At 44.1% G+C, this 23,947-nt stretch overlaps 1 protein-coding gene across 1 annotated transcript in view; it reads right to left on the bottom strand.

Annotated features, from left to right (window-relative positions):
- Window positions 1–23,947, bottom strand: part of mybbp1a (MYB binding protein (P160) 1a) — an 89,539-nt gene that overhangs the window by 9,952 nt on the left and 55,640 nt on the right. Inside the window, exons 21-23 of the mRNA XM_048612397.1 lie at window positions 22,702–22,816; window positions 19,837–19,968; window positions 17,801–17,869 (exon numbers count right to left, since the gene is read on the bottom strand). Of these exons, the coding sequence (XP_048468354.1) occupies window positions 17,801–17,869; window positions 19,837–19,968; window positions 22,702–22,816 (316 nt within the window). The remainder of the gene's footprint in view (window positions 1–17,800; window positions 17,870–19,836; window positions 19,969–22,701; window positions 22,817–23,947) is intronic.

Genomic DNA, 23,947 nt, shown 5'->3' with positions numbered 1-23,947 from the left:
GGAAGATTTCTGTACTATAATTTGTTATCTGGAAGGACAGAGATACTGGACAGATTTTTTTTTAAATAAAATGACAGCTGGGAAATGTTTCCCTGTTAGGTTACATGGAAATTGGTACTTGTAAGAGGGAAGCTGATGACAAGATTTCATATACAATCTAGTCAGGATGTCGATGTTTTACCCTGGGATGAAAAGTTTAAGTTGGTTATAGCAACGTTGTCTGGACGAGGTGTGACTGAAATCTTGTTATGTACCTACGACACCATAACATTTCTCATGGAAGTTTAACCATCATTTTAGCAATCCAGTGACTCACTGATATACTCTAGCCCTTTTCCGTAATTTAAAGGAAACATATTATTTGCTGTACATTTGCAAAAAGTGTATTTGAAACTGCTTCAATCAAGAATTCAAACAAGCAAACTTTCTGTTATAGATGTCTGAATTAAAATCGGAATGTTCCATGGGATGTGGGCATTGCCAACAAGGCCAGCTGCCCATCCCTAGACTGCACTTGAGCAAGACGCCTTCCTGAACTTCTGCATGTATTTGGGATTGGTTCAGTGGGACTGAGTGGCTTGCTAGCTCATTTCAGAGCGCAGCTAAGAGGCAACCAGATTGTTAGCAATCATCCCACAAGTATGGCAGCTGCCTTCCCTAAAGGATGAGTGAACCCAAATGGGTTTTGGATAATCAATGACAGCTTCATGACCATCGTTATGGAGACCAGCTTTAAAATCCAGACTAATTAATTTAGAATTTAAAGTTAATGAATTAATATTTTATCAGATGCCACAGAGGGAAATGAAGCACTAACCACATATCATTGACCTAAGCCTCTGCGTTACTCAGCCCAGTGAATTTATTACCATTTAGCTTGAACAAAATGATTAGAAATGAAATATTTACTGGCCTTTGGAGTGAACCATTGTCAACAGTGCACATAAAGGTCAACACTCTCATTTAAGCCTTGCACAAGAGTGCAAATATTAGCTAAGGAGAGATACTATTGAGTTTACGGGTATTCATATCTCATTGCAAGAATACTGCTAGGAAAGTCATAAAGCTATTAGATACACAGTAATACCACTTAGTTTAGGGAAACTAGGTGCTCCAAGATTTTAGTGCAAAAGACTGACACAATGGTAAAGTGCTGAGGGTGTGCTGCAGTCAGAGGTTGTAATCTCAGAACAGACTCCACACCAGAGCTCTAACTGCTCCTCTCAGGTGAGTATTAAGGATCCTACGGCAGTACTCTGAAGACGAGCAATTCTCTCCAGTGTCTCAACAATCTACATTCTGTCTACCTTCTCCTGCTGCGTGGATCTCTGAGGTCCATGTGCGGCAGCAACTTCCGGAAGCTGAAGTGAATGTGCCTGTAAACTGCACGGACATTGTCAGTAACATCACACAAAATTTATCTGGTCACTTTCACACTAATGTTTGTGGGAGCTCCCTATTAGGAAAGTGGCTGCAGCTTTTCTTACAACAGTGACTACACTTCACAAGTACTCAACTGCTGTTAAACACTTTAGGACATGCCGAAGTCATGAAAGACGTGACATAAAGGTAGTCTTTCCCCCTTTAATGGCAAGGGATCCCCAAAGATCCAGAAAGGAAGAATGGGCAGTGCGGAATTGCAGGAAGAACAAGGAATCAGGAAAATGTTTCTGTGCCCAAGGAAGTTCACGAACAAGGTGAGAAAATTCATGAGAAATAAGACTATAACAGAAAGGTCCAAAGGATGTTAATGTCTATTGTTAAGGTTGTAATGACAGACACATTCCTGCATTAATGACAGGCACATTCCTGCATTAATGACAGGCACATTCCTGCATTAATGAATCAATAAACACACAATAACAGTGCTCTTCCCACATCAAGGCCCTTAATTCAAATGCACTTAACTCAATCTCATTTGTAAGCCAAGGTGTGCCAGTGAAACAAAACTAAATACAAACACCAACTTTTGGCATGCCTCCCAACTTGTCTGGTCGAAACCATCAATTGTTCATCAACCTCTAAGCAAACAGCAACTATTTTAACAATGCTTCCAATTAAGTTCCACCCATTTTAACAGTTACCACAATGAAAGGGTTTCAGGATTAGAGAGGATCCAAAATTCTGCTCACAAAGCTTGTCACAAAAAATGAATTTCACTCTGATGCTCAATTTTGATATGCTGTACTCTAATTAAAGGCATTTTTGAGTTAGAGCAGCCCCTAGTCACAGGTAGCACAAAACAGCCACATGCTGGCATAAAAATGGCTGCAATAACAGAATTAGCTTGCCTGGTCCAGTATTAGAGTAAGGTCATAGATTAAGCACAATGGTAGCTTTAAGGGGGAGATAACCCAACATGGTCTACTTTGAACAAAGAATCAGACAAATTAATATACAGTGAGTTCTGTACAAACAGCTGCAGATATCCATAAGAGAAAGTTTGATAAATGTCAGAACAGACAGTGAAGTTTGTAGCAAGCATTAAGAAGAAAATTAGGATCCCATAAAAACAGAGACGAATGATATGGGTGGGATTATGCCTTGTAAAAACCTAGGAATTGAGACCAGTTCATTGAGCTGTGAAAGTGATTGAGTTTTAGTCTTATTAATGAAAAAGATGTCTTCTTAGGTAAAAGAGTTAGTCAGAGTAGGGACAGTAAATTTCATCTTAAAAGACAGTGCGTGACTAGAATAAAGTTGGAAGATAAAGGGGCAGTGTCTACTTTACTTTCCAAGGTCAACTGGGACAGAAACTGCTTAGAACTCATTAGCTAAAGAATGCTAACAGTAGGTGTAACCATAAAACATTACACGTAACTAACTTTATATCAGAACTAATATTATGAATCTTATAGAAATTATTAAGAACTGACTTCCTTTTGTATCTCCTGTGATTAGGACAGTGGGAAATACAAGATGAATAACAGAATTTGACAGGAATAGCAATAAATACAATGAATAACAGAATTTAAGCAGTCCTTAGAGATAAGCAAGACTAGGACTTGTCTGAAAAGAGTATAATTAATGGAATACATTGTACGATAGCGAGGCCTGATGACATGATGTCCAGTAAACATCATGAGGTCATGGGTATCCGAGGGCTGTCCATCATTGATTGGGTGTATCACAGGTCTGGACGTATAAATTAAGGGGGAAAGGAACAATGACAAGGCTGCATGTAATTATTGTAACACAAAATGTATAAAAATACTGTATCCCATTGGGGAAGTCAGAGCTTCAATGATCTTTCTTCCGATCTGAGCTGGATTTAAGAGGACGACTGGGCCCCATGTGAAAGCCAGATTCAAAGCGGTCTCTGGCCTCTCCCGCACATATGGTAAAGAGCTCGAATGAAGATTGATTGTACTTCTGAACACAGAACTCGAGACTGCTCTTTGACATCTCTCCCCAACAATCTGTATTTCAGAAGCAGACTATCAGTGTTCTGTGGCCTGTCACAGGTTACCAGAATTCTGGCAATGATGTATGCAAACAAATTTGCATCCAGCCTTTCACAAACCCCTGACCTATCATTAACAGTCCCACCTGCACTCATCATGATATTGTGGATTGGGAGAGATCACAGGATGAGGTAAAGGAGTAGGAAGAATGAGATGATGGCTGTAGGTGCTGCAGTATACTTTAGTGACATTGCTACACTATTCCATTCAACGAGTTGTCTTCCTTAGCAGGACTTTGTCATGTTGGTCAGAAACAATTGGTTCTCAGGTATTTTAGTTCCAATGAAGGAACACATTGCTTCTTTGAAGAAAAACACATACATAAAACCACAAATCAGTCCTATTTTAATAAAATCAAGACATACTGAATATTTGGAAATAGCTTTGTTCAAAATCTACTTAGTGCCAGACTGGTGGGCCAAACTTACCCTTCAGCTCATTCCCTCTCAAGAGCAGATAACAGAAAGAAAACACATCTTCCAGCATTACATTCAGGATTAGCCAACGCTCTTTGGAGCACAGATATACAGAGAGATCTTAGGGTGCAAGTCCATAGCTCGCTGGAAGTGGCAAGATAAGTGACTAAGGAGGTAACGGTGGGATATGGCATGCTTGCCTTCATCGGTTGGGGCGCTGAGTCTAACAGTTGGCAAGTCATGCAGCAGCTGTATAAAACTTCAGTTAGGTCACATTTGGAGTAGCCATAATGTGGAGATACGGATGTTGGGCTTGGGTGGACAAAATCAGAGGTCACATGACACCAGGTTATAGTCCAACAGGTTTATACAAAATCACAAGCTTTTGGTGTGCTGCTCCTTTGTCAGCTCAAATGACTTCAACTGACGAGGGAGCAGTGCTCCAAAAGCTTATGATTTTAAATAAACCTGTTAGACTATAACGTGGTGTTGCATGACTTCTGACATTTGGAGTATTGCGTGCAGTTGTGGTCCCCCACACTATAGGAAGGATGTGGAGGCTTTGAAGAGAGTGCAAAAGAGTTTTAACAGCACATTGCCTGGATTGGAGTATATTAGCTATAAGGAGAGGTTGGACAAATTGGATTGCTTTAAATAAGGAGTTGGGGGCGTCCTGCCACAAGTACATAAAATTATGGGAGCATGGATAGAGTCGATAGTCAGAGTCTTTGTCCCAGGGTTGAAATATCAAACACTAGGGGACATAGTTTTATGGTGAGAGGGGAAACGTTTGAAGGAAATGTACGAGGCAAGTTATTTTTTTTTACACAAGAGAGTGGTAGGTGCCTGGAATGCACTGCCAGGGAGGTGGTAGAAGCAGATACAATAACAAGGTTTAAGAGGCATTTAGACAGACACACGAACAGGCAGAGGATAAAGGGGTACAGACAAAGTGCAGGCAGATGGGATTAATTTAGAATGGCATCATAGTCAGCACAGGCATGGAGGTGCTGAAGGGCCTGTTCCTGTGCTGTACTGATCCGTGTTCTTTCCCAGCCCTTTCGAGACCACCCATTATTCGGAATGTCACTTTACTGGGAGTGCATTTCTGTTCCTGGTATGTTAGCTACTAGCAGAAATCCCTTCCAATAAATTATCTCAAATTTTGTCTGCTAGGTATGTAGTATTTGCATTTATATAGTGCCTTTCACGATCACCACATGTCAGAAAGCTTTACGTTTAAAGAAGCATGGAGAAGCAATAATCAAATTTTACCCCAAGAGCCTACAAGGACAATGATGTCAAAATAAAATTACCACCCAGTTACAAAGTGAACTCTAACCATGCCACCACACTCTTTTACCTGTCCTCCAACCCAGTATCAGCTCCTCTGTCTACAGGTGTAAGGCTGGAAAAGCACAGCAGGTCAAACAGCATCTAAGGAGCAGGGAAGTCAATATTTCGGGCTTAAACACTTCATCATGTCTGGGGAGGGGAAGGGGAGGCCAGAAATAAATAGGAGGGGAGTGGGGCCGTGGGAAAGTTAGGAGAGATGGGGATAGGTGGATTGTGATTGGTCCATCGAAAACAGACCTTAAGCAGTCCTTATTGTCTGCAAGTCACTGTATCAGTTTCCCTCGTACATTTAGAGGTTAAACCAGAGTATAATGTGGCCTAAGCCTGACCTCTAATGGTCAACTGACAGATCAATCCAAGCTACCTGCAACAAGCATTTATAATCAGAATAATTTCAGTACTGAGCAAGCAGTCTGACTAAAGGCATGAGAATCAAACTCTCATCAATACCCAATGAGATGACAGGGAGCAATTGCTAATGTTTTGAATGTTTTGTTTTCTGAAGTTGATCATATAGTGCACCTATTAAATAAAAAAAAATTACTGCCTGGAATACAAAATAAATAATATGGTCAACTATTTTAGGGAGTCACAGTTTATACCAATGGCAAAAGATTTGTACAGGTGTGTGAACAGCATTCCCAGAAATAAAGCTGTAAATCATTTCCTCAATTTTACACTAACTTGAACAGAATTTGCCTCCAGCAAAACAGCCAAACCTGTCCGCTTTCTTTATTGATAGAGAATGCACACATCTACATGCATTCTCGCTCAACATTAGGAATGTAGATACTGATGGGTTGAAATTGTTTAACAGCAGGTTCAGCACATGCTGAAGAGACTTATGCAACGCAAACACTTTTACCTCAAAGCTGGAAGGTCTCAGCACGATACCATCTATCCTCACTTCCGTTAAGCCCTGATATCCAACTGGAGCAAACAATACTCGTCACTGTTGGTAATTGGCTGCAAATTCAGAAACAAGTTGCACTAGCTGGCACCCTGTACAGTGAGCTCGTCCACTGGGATCCCACGCATGATACAACTGATCGTACTCAGAGTCTTTAGAAGGAATTGGAAATAAACAATGTCATAAATCCTGTGACGCTGATCACGTCCAGTATAATGTCAGTATAATGTGCACTTTCATGTCTGCATGACCATCATCAAAAAGGACATTTCCATAAGATCATTGGAATTCATTCTTTGACTATCAAAACAAACTGTAACCTTCATCTGAGCCTCCCATTTATTTCATCAATGATTTAATCTGATTTAATCCCTTTGAACAGGGCGCATATTGTAAACTGGCATTTCTTAATGAGAGAGCTATTCATTTACTGCTGTTTAATTCTACACTAACAGTAACTAATATTTTCTCAAAGATTAATTTCAGTCTGATTTTTGTACATGTTTGATAAGACTCCAAACTGGCTGCTCAACTCCAGTAAAGCTTTTTCTCTTTTATCTCTTCTAGAAATTACGGTGTGCACATGGCTGGGTGGGGGGTGAGAGTTAAATGGAGGTAATCCTGGGCAGAGTAACGCTGTGCTAGTATTCGGGAGGCTCAATGAACAAGTTGTACAGTGACCTGTCCAGATGTATTGGCCTTTCACCTCTCAAAATTGGCTTCCAGTCCAGGTGAGTACAACTGGACAAACGCTTCCTGCCTCTTAATGTTAGGGGACCCAACTTGAAGTGATCAATCTTGTCTTCAACAGACGCTCTGTATAAAACTACCTTCAACTGATACTAGGAGGCAGTTTCCCTCAAAGGAGCTCAGGGTAGATAGTTAAAATATATTGAATGCACATACAAGGAGACGGGTTGCAAGTAACTGTACTGTTGTAAGAAGGGGAAGGAGTTTTAATCTGCTTTCTGAACATGTATTCATGTGCCACATCACAAGGAAGGATGTGGATCTTTGGAAAGGGCGCAGAAGAGGTTTACCAGGATGCTGCCTGGATTGGAGGGTATGAGCTATAAGGAGAGGCTAGAAAAAGTTTTCTCTGGAGCAGCGGAGGTTGAGGGGACACTTGATATAAGTCTATAGAATTATGAGATGCATAGATAGGGTTGACAGTCAGAATCTTTCTCCTGCCGATTTGAAAAGTCTATTATTAGGAGGCTTGCATTTAAAGTGAGAGGGGGAATGTTCACGGGAGATGTGACGGGAAGGTTTTTTGTTTTACACAGAGTGGTAGGAGGCTGAAATGCGCTGCCGGGGTTGGAGGTGGAGGCAGATACAATAAGGATGTTTAAGGGACTTTTAGATAAGTACGTGAATATGCAAGGAATGGAGCGAAATGGACCAAGGGCAGGCAGAAGGCATTATTTGGTCTCATTTGGTGTCAAGGACCCATTCCTGCGCTGTAGGTTCTATGTTCTGTCTGAAATCAAAATAAAAAGTATTCAGTAGGTCAAGTAGCATCTTTGGAGAGAGAAACAGACTCAATGTTTCAGTTCTATGACCTATGCTTTTAAGAATTTCAGGAGTGCTGAAGTAGTGCATATTCATGTGAATGAAATCTATATTTTAAAAATACACACAATCTCTATATACTCCCTTCCACACACCATTGAGAGAGCACCATCACAACAAGGACTGCACTATGGCCCACTGGCAACTTGCTCAAGAGTTGGGCAACTGTCAGTTACCTCCCAACATTTCTTGTTAAAAAGATCTGGGTTAAGCACAGTTGGTGACAGGAAAATGTGAACCCACTAGAGGCAGCTCCCCTCAGAGACGGATGGTGGTAGTAGGGAGCAGAACTCTCTTTCCATATGTAAGTGGGTCACAAACATAAAGCTGGTCACATTTATAACTACAAAAAGGACACTGCAGCCACTGGAGATCTGAAATATAAACAGAAAATGCTGCAATTACTCGCATTTGCTGCATTTTCTGTTTCTACCTCATAATCAATGTTTACTTAATGCTTTATAGGACTGATCCAGATTTCAGAACTGACATAATCTGGCAATGAGATAACAAGGTGTAGAGCTGGATGAACACAGCAGGCCAAGCAGCATCATAGGAGCAGGAAGGCTGATGTTTCGGGCCTAGACCCTTCATCAGAAATTTTCTGATGAAGGGTCTAGGCCCGAAACGTCAGCCATTTTCTGATGAAGGGTCTAGGCCTGAAACGTCAGCCTTCCTGCTCCTATGATGCTGCTTGGCCTGCTGTGTTCATCCAGCTCTACACCTTGTTCTCTCAGATTCTCCAGCATCTGCAGTTCCTACTATCTCTAATCTGGTAATGGGCTGGTTGGTCTGTGGTTGTAGACTTGCTCACCGAGCCGGTGTGTTTGATTGCAGATGTTTTATCACCCTGCTTGGTAACACTGTCAGGGCGCTTCCGCTGAAGCGTTGGTGTTGTGTCCCGCTTATTATTTATATGCCTCAGTTTGCTGGGGTGGTTGGCATTACTTCCGGTTCTGTTTTTCAGTGGCTCGTATATCGGGTCCTGTTCAAAGTGCTTGTTGATAGAGTTCCGGTTGGAATGCCACGCCTCCAGGAATTCCCTGGCATGTCTCTGTTTGGTGTGTGCTATCATCGATGTGTTGTCCGAGTCAAATTCGTGTCCTTCTTTGTCCATGTATATTGAGACCAGTGAAAATTGATCGTGTCTCTTGGTGGATAGTTGGTGTTCGTGTATCCGTATTGTCAGTTTACTTCCCGTGTGTCCTATGTAATGTTTCTCACAGTCCTTGCATGGTATTTTGTATATTACGTTAGTTTTAATGGTTGTGGATTTGGGATCCTTTATGTTCGTCAGTAGCTGTCGCAGGGTGTTTGTTGGTTTGTGGGCTACCCTGATACCTAGGGGTCTAAATAGTCTTGTGATCATCTCTGATATGTCCCTGATGTACGGTACGGTGACTAGTGTCTCTGGCCGTGTTATGTCTTCTTGTTGTAGCCTGTTGTGGAGGTAACGGACCACAACAAGAGGACACAACACGACCAGAGACACTAGTCACCGTACCGTACATCAGGGACATATCAGAGATGACTACAAGACTATTTAGACCCCTTGGTATCAGGGTAGCCCACAAACCAACAACCAACCTGCGACAGCTACTGACGAACATGAAGGATCCCAAATCCACAACCATTAAAACTAACGTTATATACAAAATACCATGCAAGGACTGTGAGAAACATTACATAGGACACACGGGAAGTAAACTGACAATACGGATACACGAACACCAACTAGCCACCAAGAGACACGACCAATTCTCACTGGTCTCAATATACATGGACTAAGAAGGACACAAATTTGACTGGGACAACACATCCATGATAGCACAAGCCAAACAGAGACATGCCAGGGAATTCCCGGAGGCCTGGCATTCCAACTGGAACTCCATCAAACACGTTGAATTAGACCCGGTGTACAAACGGCTGAAAAAACAGAACCAGAAGTAATGCTAACCACCCCAGCAAACTGAGGCATATAAATAACAAGCAGGACTGAACACCAACGCTTCATCAGAGGCGCACTGACGATGTTACCTAGCAGGGTGACAAAACGTCTGCAATCAAACACACCGGCTCAGCGAGCAAGTCTACAACCTCATCCACAACCAGAGCTACAAATCTTCTCAAAAACTTTGAATGGCCTGTTTCTGTGCCATAAATCCCAAGTAAGTTCACCATTTATTAAAAATTTGTACAGGGCATTAGCATCACTGGCAGGGCTGGCATCTGTTCCCCATCCTTAGTTGCCCTTAAACTGATTAGCATTCAAGACCATTTCAGTGGGCAGTTAAGAGTCAACCACATAGCTGTGGGCCTGGAGTCACATGTATATCAGACCAGGTAATGATGATAGATTTTCTTCCCTAAAGGACAGTAGTCACCCAGAGGGGTTTTCACAACAAAGGTAGTTTCATGGTCACCATCACTGAGAAAAGCTTCTGATTCCAAATTTTACCATTTGCCACAGTGGGTTTTAAACCCCTGCCCCCAGAACATTAGACTTTTCATACATTCTCACTCCCATACCAACACCCCCTCCCTCAATCCTTACATCTATTTGTTGGACTTAGCTGACAGCCTGCAATAATGACATCCTTAACTGTAGGAAACATGGCAGCTTTTTTGCACAAAGTTTGGTGCCACAGACAGCAAAGATATAAATGGGCTAGACTTTTCACTTATTGTTGAATTCGTCCAAAGATAAATGCTGCTCAGGACATAGGGAGACCGTTTCCATTTCTGCACTAGAGCTATGGGACCTTTACGAACACTGGAAGGCCTATGAAGCTTTGGATTAAAGTTCTAAGACAGCACAATATCACTGAATCACAGAATCTCTACAGTGTGGAAGCAGGCCATTTGGCTGATTGGACTGAGTCTGTGCGGACTCAAACAGCATCCCACACAGACCCACACCCCTACTGTATCCTTGTAGCTCTGCATTTCCCATCACTAGCCCACCTAGCCTACACATCCCCGGATACTACGGGCAATTCAGCATGGCCAATCCACCCAACCTGCACATCTCTGGAACGTGGGAGGAAACCAGATCACCCGGAGGAAACCCACACAGACAGACACGGGGAGAATGTGCAAACTCCACACAGACAGTTGCCCGAGGCTGGAACTGAACCTGGGACCCTGGTGCAAGAGGCAGCAGTACTAATCACTGAGCCAGCGTGCCACCCCAATAATGCAGCTCAGGTCAGTAAGGTAGCAGGAGACATTCAAGGGTTAAGGTACAAACAACCCATTGTTCCGCGAACAAGCCACAGCCATGGTTATAAGCGTTAAATTGGCCGAGAGCTCAGGCTCAGCTGTATTCCTGGAATGTTTTCCGATTTTGTCAAGTCACATTTTTCTCACGCACCACATAATGACTGCACATTTTCTTTCTGCATTCCTTACTACCCCACACAGATACAAAGGCAGGCGTTTTGTAGCGTGATCAGACAGGTTCCTGCACTGCAGTGTACTATATGTGAACTACATCATTCCAATAATTATCAAGGTGAGTAGGCTAATACCAATGATGGAGTGAAAGTTCAGTTCAGAGCTCGGGCACAAATACGCACATCAGCATTGAAATACTGGGGGTGGGAGCGTGCATGTGCGTATCTATCCGCTTTGCATCTACACCCGAAAGTCCCGAAATTGCCCAGGAAAATACATTCACATGGGCGACTAATGGAAAATACGTTGTCCTTGTAAACACTTCTCCAAGTACGGGACAGTTCTGTTTTGTTTGATGCTGTTCTCTTCACTAGTGAACCTGACAGAAACAGTCTATAAATGGAGGAGCATTAACAGCTCGGCAAGTCAGTACTCGCAGTGAGGAAATCACTCAGGGCTGAGAGCAGGGAGCTGGTGGGGATGCCAAAAGCTGACTTTGGCTGGGACAGGATTACTGTTGTTAGAGTGGCCTTTTGCCAAGGCTGGTAGCAAGAGGCCTCTTGCTGGATCTGGAGTGAAGTCGTCAGTCAGGAGAGGGCCTGGGGTCAGGAGCAGAATGCAGCTCTCTGTGGCTTTGGGAAAGGAGAAAGAGACTACGAAAAGGCTGTTGGTGTGAGAAAGTGAAAATGAATGCTGCAAAGGGTAGAAGGGAGGAGAGAAATAGGTGTCAGGATGGGTTGGGGAGAGAGAGAGAGAGAGAGAGAGAGGCAACAAGAGGTGACAGGGAGAAGGAAATTGAAAGAGGTGCAGGGAAGGAGACTGCAAAAAGTGAAGGGGAGAAAGAGGCTGCAAGGGAGGTGTGGGGGGACAGGAAGGTTGCAAGATGAGGTGAGACAGGCTGCAAAGGAGAGAGAATGGTTTTAAATTTAGCAACAATGAAATACTCAGTCAATGAGATCCAAGGAAACTTTTAAATCACTGAGGTAATTAATTCCTTCCACATGAACGTGAAATCGAGTTTAAGGCGGCGTAAGTTCAGGAGCTACTATACTTACATGGCAATATAAATCAAAAAAGTAGTCCTCAAAAAAATTTTTAAAGAGCAGCCCTTGAAAAAGAAAAATTCTTTTGACCACTGGCGCAAGCATATGTATCGGTAGTTACTGATGAGTGTTTTCTTGCCCCTAGCATTTGTCATCCATTTACTGGACTCAGGATTGATTTATAAGGAAAAGACTCTGTCAGAGGACAAAGAGGTCTTGAACAACAGTGGGGGCAAAGATTGTGGGGGCAAAGATTGTGGGGGCAAAGATTATGGGATCTGGTAGGAAAGTAGAAGTTGGGGCAAGATCAGATCAGATCACCCAAGATCTCACTGAAACCTACGAAATATTTGAAGAGGTAGACAGGGTAGCTGCAGGTAAGATATTCTTTCTGGATGGGGAGACCAGAACTGGGGACTCAATTTAAAAATAAGGGCGATGCCATTTAGGCCCAAGACAAGATTTTTTTTTTTGTTTTTTACTCAGAGGGGTGTGAACCTTTGGAATTTCTTCTCACAGATGACTGTGGAAGCTCAGCCCGAGTATATTTGAAGTAGAGATTGATTGATTTCTGATTACCAATGTCATGAGAAAAGTGTGGGTAAAAGGCAGTGAAGCGATCAGCCATGATCTTATTAAATGTTAAAACAGGCTTGATGGACCGAATAGCCTACACCTGTTCCTATGTTCCAATGCATTAGGGGATAACCTTATGTGAAAGGGGCTGAATAGCTTGATTCTGTACAACTGGTGATGGTGGCAGTGGTGGGGAGGTAACTTGAATTTAATGACAAAATCATTTTAGTAGAAGGCAAGAAATGGAATTAAGGATATCTGGCTTCCTTCCAGCAGGAGCAAAGCTGTGATATCTCCTGGTAATGAGCTAGGATGGTTAATTATAAAATACTCTGTATTCAGTGAGCTTGCAATGCCAGAAGCAGAACAAGCCAGAGTCCTTATCCAATATATTCCGCACAGTGTCTAGAATGGATGTCAATTCTGGGGTTTCACATATACTAGAGGGCAGGTGGTGTTGGCCAAGATAAGAATAATACCTGCTCTACCAGGGCATGGCACATTAGCCGTGGGGCTTGAGCCTCTGATCTTCTCCTGGTAAGACAGCGCTTTATTTAAATAGAGTGCCCCTCTAGCATCAGCCGTGTGGAACAAAAGGATGCAGTTAAATATAGCCCACCTCCCTTGTCATTGTCAGACATGCATGTGACTAACTAAAACTAGTGAGTTACAATAAAAAAGATGGTTCCTCTGCAAAGCAAATAGTTCGAGGCTTAACCTGGATGTGCTACAGCAAGGGGGTTGAATTTTTTTTTTGAGAAACCATAGGGGACGAAGGAGATGTGGTCTTGTCACAATGCTCCCTTCCTTGGCTTTCCTTTGTAAACACCTGCCCTCCTGAAACCCTCTGCAACAGCTGCACTGAGCCAAGTGTCTGAATTCTTGCTGCAACTTCATTAATTCAGGAAGATCACAGAACTTGGGCAATTTCAAACCACAGGAGCTCAAGGAGCTGAAAACACCAGTGACGCATAAAGTCTGGCGAGAGAGTCAGACATCAGGACAATGGAGTTTCCACATGCTCAGCATGGTCTTGGGTCATGCAGGCTCAGTAAGAGCTGATTAGTGGAGAAATGATTACCTTCACTGAGTAGTGCCACACACTTCGATAACAACAGCACAGTTAATGTAGGAGCGCTGAAAGAGCAGAAATTATATCCACCAGGGGATGGTAACTGTTGAGGTCTCCTTATGGAGGGTGACAGCAACTTTCGCAGCTGTTACTGCAGACATTTCTTAAAGTATACTTTTACAAACGCAGTCACAGCCTGCCCAGTACATTTACATCCTCAGTCAATTTACTGTTCCAAATCAAAAATGCGTGGCTCAATCAAGGCCCACCAATTTCTGCATCACAAATGTATGGGAACTGACAAAACTGGACTCTGATATGATGCTTGCCAGTGCTGAATAGCTTGCAGACACTCTCCAACCAGGTTCTCACGTGAAAGTAGGCTCCATCTTGAGGGATAAGAAGTCAGAGTGTACCTGTGGAATCCTACACCATTGCAGCTGGATGCTTTCAGAAGCCAAACAACGGAGAGAGGAAATTAAAAGAATTCTTGTAATACTTTGACAGGGAGGCAACCCTTTTAAGGGATTGTACTCCTAGCTATAATTGCTGTTTATGATTGTGCTGATTACACTCTAGAATATACAGCCCATAATAATTGATCTCTTACAATTTGCACTGCAACACTAGTTGCATAGAGCAAGAAATATTTGCATTTTTATAGCACTTTTCACAGCCATTAGATATTTCAAAGTGCTCTATATTCGAGTCATATTTTTAATGCCTAGCTATTGTGATGTGGGAAAAGTAACCATTAATTTGTGTTGATCAAACTCTCACAAACTGTAAAGTGATAATGACCAGATAATCTCGGATTTTTTTGTGATGTAGATTGAAGGTAATATTAGTCAACTGTGGCCTTTGTTTAAAATAGCCTCAAGATCACCTGATTTGGGACCTGGGGCCTTTGTTTAACATCTCTTCTCAAGCACCTCTGACAGCGCAGCACGTTTTTTGTAGCGCATTACAATGTACAGAAACCATTTAAATCTCAGAGTCCTCAGAACTTGTGCAGTTAAATTTACCAGCAGCAGCACAGAACAGACCGAGATGAATAAGTTTGAGCCAACAGCTCAAGCGCCACACATGCTCGGTCATGTTTTCTGGGGAACAGGCTTTGTGCTGGTGAAGCTGGCAACCCAGGTGGCAGAACGACAGAGTGCCCCTATTGCAACAAACACAGGCTTCCTGCCACCCAGCTGGCAGCCCTCAAACTCCACAACAATGACGCAAGCCCGCGACACCGAGTTAGCAATTGGGAAGGTGCCAAAATGTAGTGATGGCCAAAGAAAGCTACTTCACAGTAGGAGCCTTGCTAACTGAAAGATTCAATCAAATATTCATCGTTAATACAACATATTAATAAATAACACCCAGGATCCTGGGTGCCGAGTTTAAAAATGGGAAATTCAGTGCTAGACCTTCATAAATGTTTGGTTAGTTCTCAATTGTAATACTGTGGCCAACTTTTAATCACCGCACTTCAGGAAAGACATCAGACCATTGGAGAGGATGTACAGCCAGATCTAGAAGAATGGCAGAGATAAGCCTAATATCAGCTTCACCATTAGTAGTAGGAAAAATACCGGAGTCTCTGTGATAAAAGATGTGATAACAGGACAATTAGAAAATACCAGATTATGCAAAGTGGACACAGATTTACGAAAATGGAAACATTTCTGACAAACCTACTTGAACCTATCCAGGACATAACTGGAAGAATACATGGGTATGTTGCTTATTTGGATTTTCAGAAAGTTTTTGATAAGAGTCCCACATCAAAAAATCAAAACCAAAATCAAAGTATGAGACTGGGGTAATATGCTGGCAACTGGACCTCAGCAATTCATAGAAAATATACCAATGATTTGGAATGCGGGAATGACATGTATTACTTCTAAGTTTGCTGATAACACAAAATTAGATAGGATTGAGAGTACTGAGAATATAAAAAGAGTTTTATTTAAATTGAGATTGATTGGAAAAATTTGAGGTGCAATAGGATTTGGGTGCCTGTGTACATCTGTCACTGAAAGCAAACATGCAAGTACAGCAAGGAATTGGGAAGGCAAGTGGTATTTGGAAGACAATTAGAAATTTTTGGGAAAACTCAGCAGGCCTGACAGCATCTATGGAGAGAAAGGAAAGTTACTGTTTCAGGTACAGCGACCCTTCTTCAGATATTCTTGCCATGGAGGGAGCAAAAGTTCACGTTGATTTCTGGATGCCAGGTTTGTTATATTAGGAGATTGGGCCAATGAGAGAGAGCGCGAAGAGAGAGAGCACAAGAGAGAGAGAGAGAGCGCGATAGAGAGACAGAGAGAGCACGAGCGAGATAGAGAGCGCGTAAGAGCCAGGTAGGGGAGGTGAACAGATCTCATTAAAATGCTGAAAAGGCTGGATGCAAGGATGATTATTGCCCAGGGTGTGGGAGGGAGAGTTGAAGTGGTTCGCGACAAAGGACAGCACCTCCCAGTCGCGAACCACTTCAACTCCCCCTCCCACTCCCACTCCCTGGACGACATGTCCATCCTGGGCCTCCTCTAGTGTCACAACGATGCCACCCGAAAACTGGAGGCCAAATGACCTCTTATTCCGCCTTGGAACCCTACAACCCAAAGATCTCAATGTGGGCTTTACAAGCTTCAAAATCTCCCCACCCCCGACCTCATCCCAAGACCGGCCCCCCGCTCTCGTCCCCGCCTCCTTGACCTGTCCGTCTTCTCTCCTACCTATCGCTCCTCCCACCTCACTAACCAATCCCCACCGCCCCTTCCTACCTAAACTCACCTACTAGCTTCATCCCCGCCTCCTTGACCTGTCTGTCTTCCCTCCCACCTACCCACCCCTCCCTCCTCACTGACCAACACCCATCCTAACTCCCTATCTACACTCACCTTTACTAACTTCATCCCTACCTCCTTGACCTATCCGTCTTCTCTCCACCTATCTGCTCCACTATCCACCTTTTATCACCACCTCCCCCTCTCTCTTTTATTTCAGCGCCTCCTTCCCTTCCCCCATTTCTGAAGAAGGGTCCTGACCCGAAACATGAGCTTTCCTGCTCCTCTGATGCTGCCTGGCCTGTTTTGTTCATCCAGCTCCACACTGTGTTATCTCAGACTCCAGTATCGGCAGTTCCTACAATCTCTGATTATCCCCCTGTCTGGCGATTCCAGAACAAGGGATCACAGTCTCAGGGTAGACCATTTTGGAACAGGAAAACTTCTTTACTCAGAAGATGGTGAACCCATGGAGTTATCTAGCACAGAAGACTGTGGGGGGCACTGAAAGAAAGAGACAGACTTCTATAGACTAAAGATGTCAAGTACTGTGGGAAGAAAGCAGAAGTACGGCATTGAGATAGAGGATTGGCAATGATCATGTTGATTGGAGAAGGGGAATTGATGTGCCAAATGGCCTACTCCTACTCCTGTTTTCTACATTTTGGTGAGGAGCTCATTGAAATTGGAGGAACTGGAGACACGAGAATTGTTTTCTTTAAGAGGACAGAAAGGCACATTGAATAGAGGGGTTTGTAATTATGAGGGATTTTGATAACATAATTGAAGAAAAGCACTTTCCATTCACAAGATGGGTGGACACAGAATTAAAATAATAACGGGAAAGATGATAAGAAATTGTTCTAAACAGTGAATTATGATGCACTATTTGAAAGTGTGGTGGAAACAGAATCAACAGTAACTTTTAATTGGACAAGTACTTCAAGTGGAAAACTTGCAAGGACTACAGGGAAAAGGTTGGGGAGTGGGATTAGTTTGATCTTTGAAAGAGTTACACAGGTATGATGGGCTGAATGGTTTCTGCCCTGGGCCACAGGAGCCTTTGGTTCAACAGAAGCAATCTCCCAGTAAGGAATACTGCTCTATCTTATTGTACTCTCTTCCAAGGATGAAACCAGCTGGCTGGTGTCATCAAAGAGCCTTCTGCAAAGGTTTGGCAAATTGAGTGGCAACGGGAGCCTGATTCCTTACCTGCTGGTGCTGCCGCACTCCATCAGCGACGTACTTGATTGCACACTGCAGCAGCCGATCACAAATGACCTGAAACAGATGAGGAAAAGAAAAATCAGCAATGTCCATTACCTGACTCACAGCAGAATCACTGAGGACAAAGGAATGAGCAAAGCAGGGAGAAAGGGTCTTTGTGCACAGCTGCCAGTCATTCTGCACAGCTATCATTTGCCGGAGACACGAGGCATACAGAGATGGAACTGGCTGACATAACTACAGTCAGGGTAACCATACAGCTCAGCTTACATTGCAGGCAGCAGAAAGGGTTGCTAGCATTTCGTAGACATGTGATGTCACAGGGATAACAGCAGGATTAATGTCAGAGGTGCATTAGTGAAAACATTAAAGTGCAGTTTCCAGTTTTATATATTACAACCCAGACACTGGTGCCTCCAAACTATAGTTAATACTTGGTTTTATAATTATGTATCATTTCTATCAAAAGACTATCCAATCCCATGTTCCGAGTGCATTGTTATAGCAAACAACACTCATGTGTCCAATCTAGCTGCTACAGAATGAGCACTCAGATTTTCCCCACAAGGTCAAAGTGACAGTGTCAGTTCCATGGTATGATCACAGAGTCTGAATACAAGTTCAGCACACAGTGGCAACATGCTGTTTCACTGTGGGATGTGCGTACACTTCACAGATCACGTGAAGTATTAACAAGCAAAAATAAACCAAGTGTGTGGGGGAAGGGGAAGAGTTCAATAACTGGAACCAAATGATTATTTACTCCACAAAAGCATGCTCCAGGGGGAGTTAACCCTCACAGTTAAAAGCAGCAGTGAGCAGGCCCCTGTCCAGTGTAGGCAGTCAACAAATGCACCAGATAGTCACACAGACAGAGTGGAACACTGCAGGTACAGATCAGTATAGTTTGCCCAGAAACAGGTGCCAGGCTACACCTTGATGCAACGTCCTGCGCTAACAAGATTCCAGATATTAAAGGGTTCCTGGACCAAGGTCAGACTCAGCAACAAGCTCTCCCATGGTAAAACAGCTAGTCGCCACTAAACCTGCTTACTGTCCAATATAAAAAGAGCGGGATTTTGTCTATCCTGGGCCTCCTGCAGTGCCACAACGATGCCACCCGAAGGTTACAGGAACAGCAACTCAAATTCCGCTTGGGAACCCTGCAGCCCAATGGTATCAATGTGGATTTCACAAGCTTCAAAATCTCCCCTCCCCCTACCGCATCCCAAAACCAGTCCAGCTCATCCCCGCCTCCCTAACCTGTTCTTCCTCCCACCTATCCCCTCCTCCCACCTCAAGCCGTACCCCCATCTCCTACCTACTAACCTCATCCCGCCCCCTTGACCTGTCCGTCCTCCCTGGACTGACCTATCCCCTCCCTAACTCCCCACCTACACTCACCTTTACTGGCTCCATCCCTGCCTCTTCGACCTGTCTGTTTCCTCTCCACCTATCTTCTCCTCTATCCATCTTCTATCCACCTCCCCCTCTCTCCCTATTTATTTCAGAACCCCCTTCCCCTCCCCCTTTTCTGATGAAGGGTCTAGTCCCGAAACGTCAGCCTTTCTGCTCCTATGATGCTGCTTGGCCTGCTGTGTTCATCCAGCCCTGCATCTTGTTGTCTGGGATTTCCAGGCAATCTGGTTAGCTGGATGGTGTAAGCAGCATCTGCTGCTATCTGGAGGTTGATGGGCCATCGCGGCTATGGGGCATTAGAGTTGGCAGAGTTACTGTCCCAATCACAGTCCAGGCGCATCAGCTCCTGCAAGTGCAAGAGACTTGAGAGTTGGAGCGACACATGCAACACTAACGTTGATGCTCATTCCTAAATCTGCCTCAACAGGCAATTCAACAAGATACAGGTGGCCACTTTCCCTTGTGTAACTAAACACAAGCCTGTACTCTTTAGGGAGGAATCTTGAAGACAAATCTCATATACATCCTTCTTGATACAGTTTGAAATGGAACTTGTGCACAAGCTGAATTAAAGTGCTGACCAGGCTCCCTCATATACTTACTGGGAAACGATTGAAGAGATCGATGAACATGGGGCCAGTGAGGGAGCAGTTGCGTTTGGTCATGAAGAGGGTCAGAGCTTTCTCGTAGATTGCAGCCACTCTGTCAATATCCAGGCTGCCGAGTGAATCACCCTGCAACAAACAGAAGACATTAAACTGCAGGAGAGGTGTAAACTAAGGTGGATTTTTAAAAACAAATCTCAATTTAAGTCAAGCGTTCGAGGAGGTAAGAAAGTGGCATCATTCACGCCCTCGCCCCACACCCTCCCTCGTTTGTGCAATGCAAAATCTGTCCCCCCAGCTCACTGAGCTAATGTGCTTCAGCACTGACACTCAGCTAAGCAATGATACTGCAGACACGTACTAGGTTGACTGCAGCACCCCTCCCCCTACAGAGGCAGTCAGCTCCCTTTCTCTGCAAGAGAAACTCCCCACCCCAGCCTTGTCGCCCCGGGAGACTTCCCCCAACCTTTGCCTGAGGGCGTGTGTTGACAACCCCCTTCACCGTAACAAGGCATATGGAGAGGGGTGGGCTAAAAACATCCACTGGGGACTGGCCAGGAACCAACTGGAAGCATGACAAGTTGTGGGGAGCTCACTGCTCACCATCCGTCATCCCTTTATTTATAGAAGATGATGTACAGTAGAGGTAACAGCGAATGAGGAAGGCCTGGTCACTCATGCATAGAACAGCCGGTGTATTCCACACTCCCCAGCGTGCAGCCTGCTTCAAGCAGCAGGTGTGAGCCAGACAATGTCAGGGCTGCGTCGTTTCCAGAGGATTTTGGGTCAAATTTCACAACGTTTGTTGGTGCAGAGATGATCAGCACATAACGAGCATGCACTGTCTCACTTGTTAGTGATCTCTTCATTAAAGCCAAGAGGCTCTGAAGACAGCACGGTCGTTTTTATAAAGTCTGAGGGGGGCGGCCTGACCCGGTCCTAATGTTTGCCAGGAGTAGATGGGAATGTTTAGTTCACTATTGGTTTAGAATCAGACTGAGGAGCACAGGTCGCTGCTCATCCAGGGTGCATAACTACTGCTCATTCACAGCAACAGGAACTCAACACCAATTTACTGTGGGGCCCCCGTGGCGTGGGTTGGCACAGCTCAGTTCAAGATGGTTAGGTTTATCAATTAGGAAGCCCTGAAACTGGAGGGAAATAGAAGCTCTGACACGACCCCAGTGTTCTGTGGACAGTCAGTCACGACCAGTCTCTTGGCGACCATGTTTGGGAAGGAAAACACAACAGTCAGCGTGTAATCAGGCCCCAGATTAAATGTGCGGCAATCATTTGGCACAAAACAAAAAGGCAGACAGCGTGACTAAAGCAGCCAGCTGCCTGACCCCCAGCCACTCCTGACACAGGACTGAGAACGATCTCCCACCACCTGCATGGAGCCTGAGCCCGTCCACCAGGAAATAAAAACCCAGAGCATCTCAATGCAGCAGAACCACACAATGGACATCTGTACAGGCAGGCAGCTGTGGAATGAAAATTACAGGCTACAGCAAGCTTCAGTTTTGATATTATGCAAAATTATAAGTTAGCAGTATTTACAGCAAAGGATGAGAATGAAAAACTGAATGATATAAAAAAATCAAGAGTACTGTGGCGTTATCAGTCAGCAGTTTCTTTATTGCAAAGACACAATGCATCTGCCCAAGGATGGATCCTAGCAAGATCGAGCAGAGTAAACAACAGGAGATAGAGAGAGTGAGAGAGAGAGAGATAGACAGACAGACAGAGACAGAGAGAGAGAGATGGCGGCGGGGTGGGGGGGAGAGGGAGAGACCGGGGGAGGATGGGAGGGAGAGAGAATGGCAGAACGCGTGAGGGTGTATGTGGGGGAGACCAAGAGAGCGCGAGGAGACACAGCGCAAGACAGAGACAGCGCGGGCATGGGGGGAGACAGAAAGAGAGACAGAGAGCGCGAGCGTGCAGGGGAGACAGAGAGAGTGTGCACAGGGGAGACTGTGAGAGAGAGAAAGAGAGACGAAGGTCAGAGACAGAAAGAGACAGCGAGGGAGACAGAAACAAAGGGAGAGGGAGACAGAGACAGGGCTCAAGAAAAGCTGACAGTTTGGACATGGATTGTCAATACTCTCGGGAGGTTTAATTCAGATGTACAGTGATTTGCATTCTACACAGCTAATTACTGATAAAGGAAAATGGTTAAAGTAGCATGAGATGCAGAAAGATTGCATGTGTGGAAAACAAATCTGGATACTGATGGCATTTATAAGGCTATACCAAATTCTGACACCAATATTTAGTGTTTGTTAGCAAGTCGGGGTCTTAGATTAAAATATTATTAAATAGAAATTTGGCACTGCTAGCGCAGTAGTGCCGTGTACTATCCTTTCTTCTGGGAATCGAGTGCTTGAATATGCCTGGAACTGGCAAGAAATATCTTTGCAGGTGGGGTGTAGGGGCAGAGCCACACTGACAAGATAAAGAGGGGGATGTTGGGAAAAGAGATCAATTGTGTATGTTCAGGGAGAAATGTACTTTAACATTATTGGGGCGGGGCAGAGCAGAGAACACTCGCTTTCAGTCATGCAACCCCTGCTCTAGTTCAAATGCCAACAGTGGATGGAAAACAGGACATATTATTTGCCTGCAACACCTGAAATCCCTCACCTTAAGGAACAGTTGTATTTTTGACAGAATCAAGCAGGCTAATTACATGTGTAAAAACCATCTTTTTTTAGAAAGTAAATGAATGCACTAGAATCCTCACAGGGTTTTCACTGTTTGTATCGAGTGCAGTGTGTTCTCAAATTAATGCACCGGCAGTCATTACTAAAATATCACAGGTAGTTAAACCTGGCCCTCTGTTCTCCACTTTGATGCACATACCTGTGTAGATTCAGTTTGCACATCCCCCTCACGCTCTTCCTTCTCTTTACAGGTGCCAGCGGCTGTAGGTTCAGTCGGGCTTCCTTTCAGTACTCTGAAGAGATAAAGGCTCCCACTGCCAAAGAACATATAAAACCATCTCAATTCAATTTCCTCATCATCGAAGAACGAGCCAAAAGAAATGAAATGTTACTGCAAACCCCAGAATTCCAAATTCAGTTAACCCAGCTCAAGACTTCTGGGATATCCAGTCAGTTTGGGAGACAGGTTTTCCAATGGTGCAATCTCACATGCTCACATATGTGGGACAGGAGCAGAAAGCACAGACCTAAGTGCAGGACATGCAAAACACACATCCACTGATTCAGCTCAACCCACTGTAACTCTGGGACTTCAGAATGTTCTGTGATTTAAACAACACAAGAGGAAATCTGACATTGCTACAAATCAAGGAAAGACTTTGGGTGCCCCTACTTTGTTTTGAAAAACAGAAGTGAAGAGGAGCTGGCGTTCTACAGACCTTGTCAGGTCCTCAGCACATCCCACAGTGCTCCACAGTCAAAGAGGTGCTTCGTAAGACTCATTCCTGTCACTTTGAGAGGATATATGGAAATCAAATTGCTCACAGCAAAGCTCCGTAAATACCACGGAGATGGATAAGCTGTTTCCACAATGTTATGAGGGGGATACATAATCCCAGGACACCGAGGCCCATTTTGCATTTTTTTTTTACAATATCCTTTTTAGATCTTTCAGAAAGCTGACAATGTCTCATTACAATGACCGTGCTGCATTTTCTCAGTACTGTGAGGAAATGTCAGTTTCTATGTCTTCCAGTCCTGGTGGAAGGCTTCAACCCAGCACCCCCTTACACAGAAGTGAAGGGGGCACCACTGAGCAAAGGGCACAGATGTTAGAAGAAACAGGCTAAAGGAGGAATTTGGGTGCCAGTGAGAGAAGGGGCAAGTACATAAGGGGCAACGACTAATGTGTACAGAGACATTTATAATGGAAATATACCAGTAGGGGGGCATGACATACAACTTTGAGGGAAAACAAAGCCACATTAACCTATACCCTCAATATCCACATTACTTGAATGCTTGATTGAAAGTGCTGATGGGAATGTCAACACACACACTTTCGTCATCACCGATACACTGGCAGCAATGTGTGCCATCTACAACATGCACTGGAGTATAACTCACCAATGCTCTTTCCACAGCATCTCCCAAACCTGCGACCT

This window comes from Rhincodon typus, chromosome 26, assembly GCF_021869965.1.
Source record: "Rhincodon typus isolate 14 chromosome 26, sRhiTyp1.1, whole genome shotgun sequence".
Lineage (NCBI taxonomy): Eukaryota > Metazoa > Chordata > Chondrichthyes > Orectolobiformes > Rhincodontidae > Rhincodon > Rhincodon typus.
This window is presented reverse-complemented; position numbering and strand designations above follow the sequence as displayed.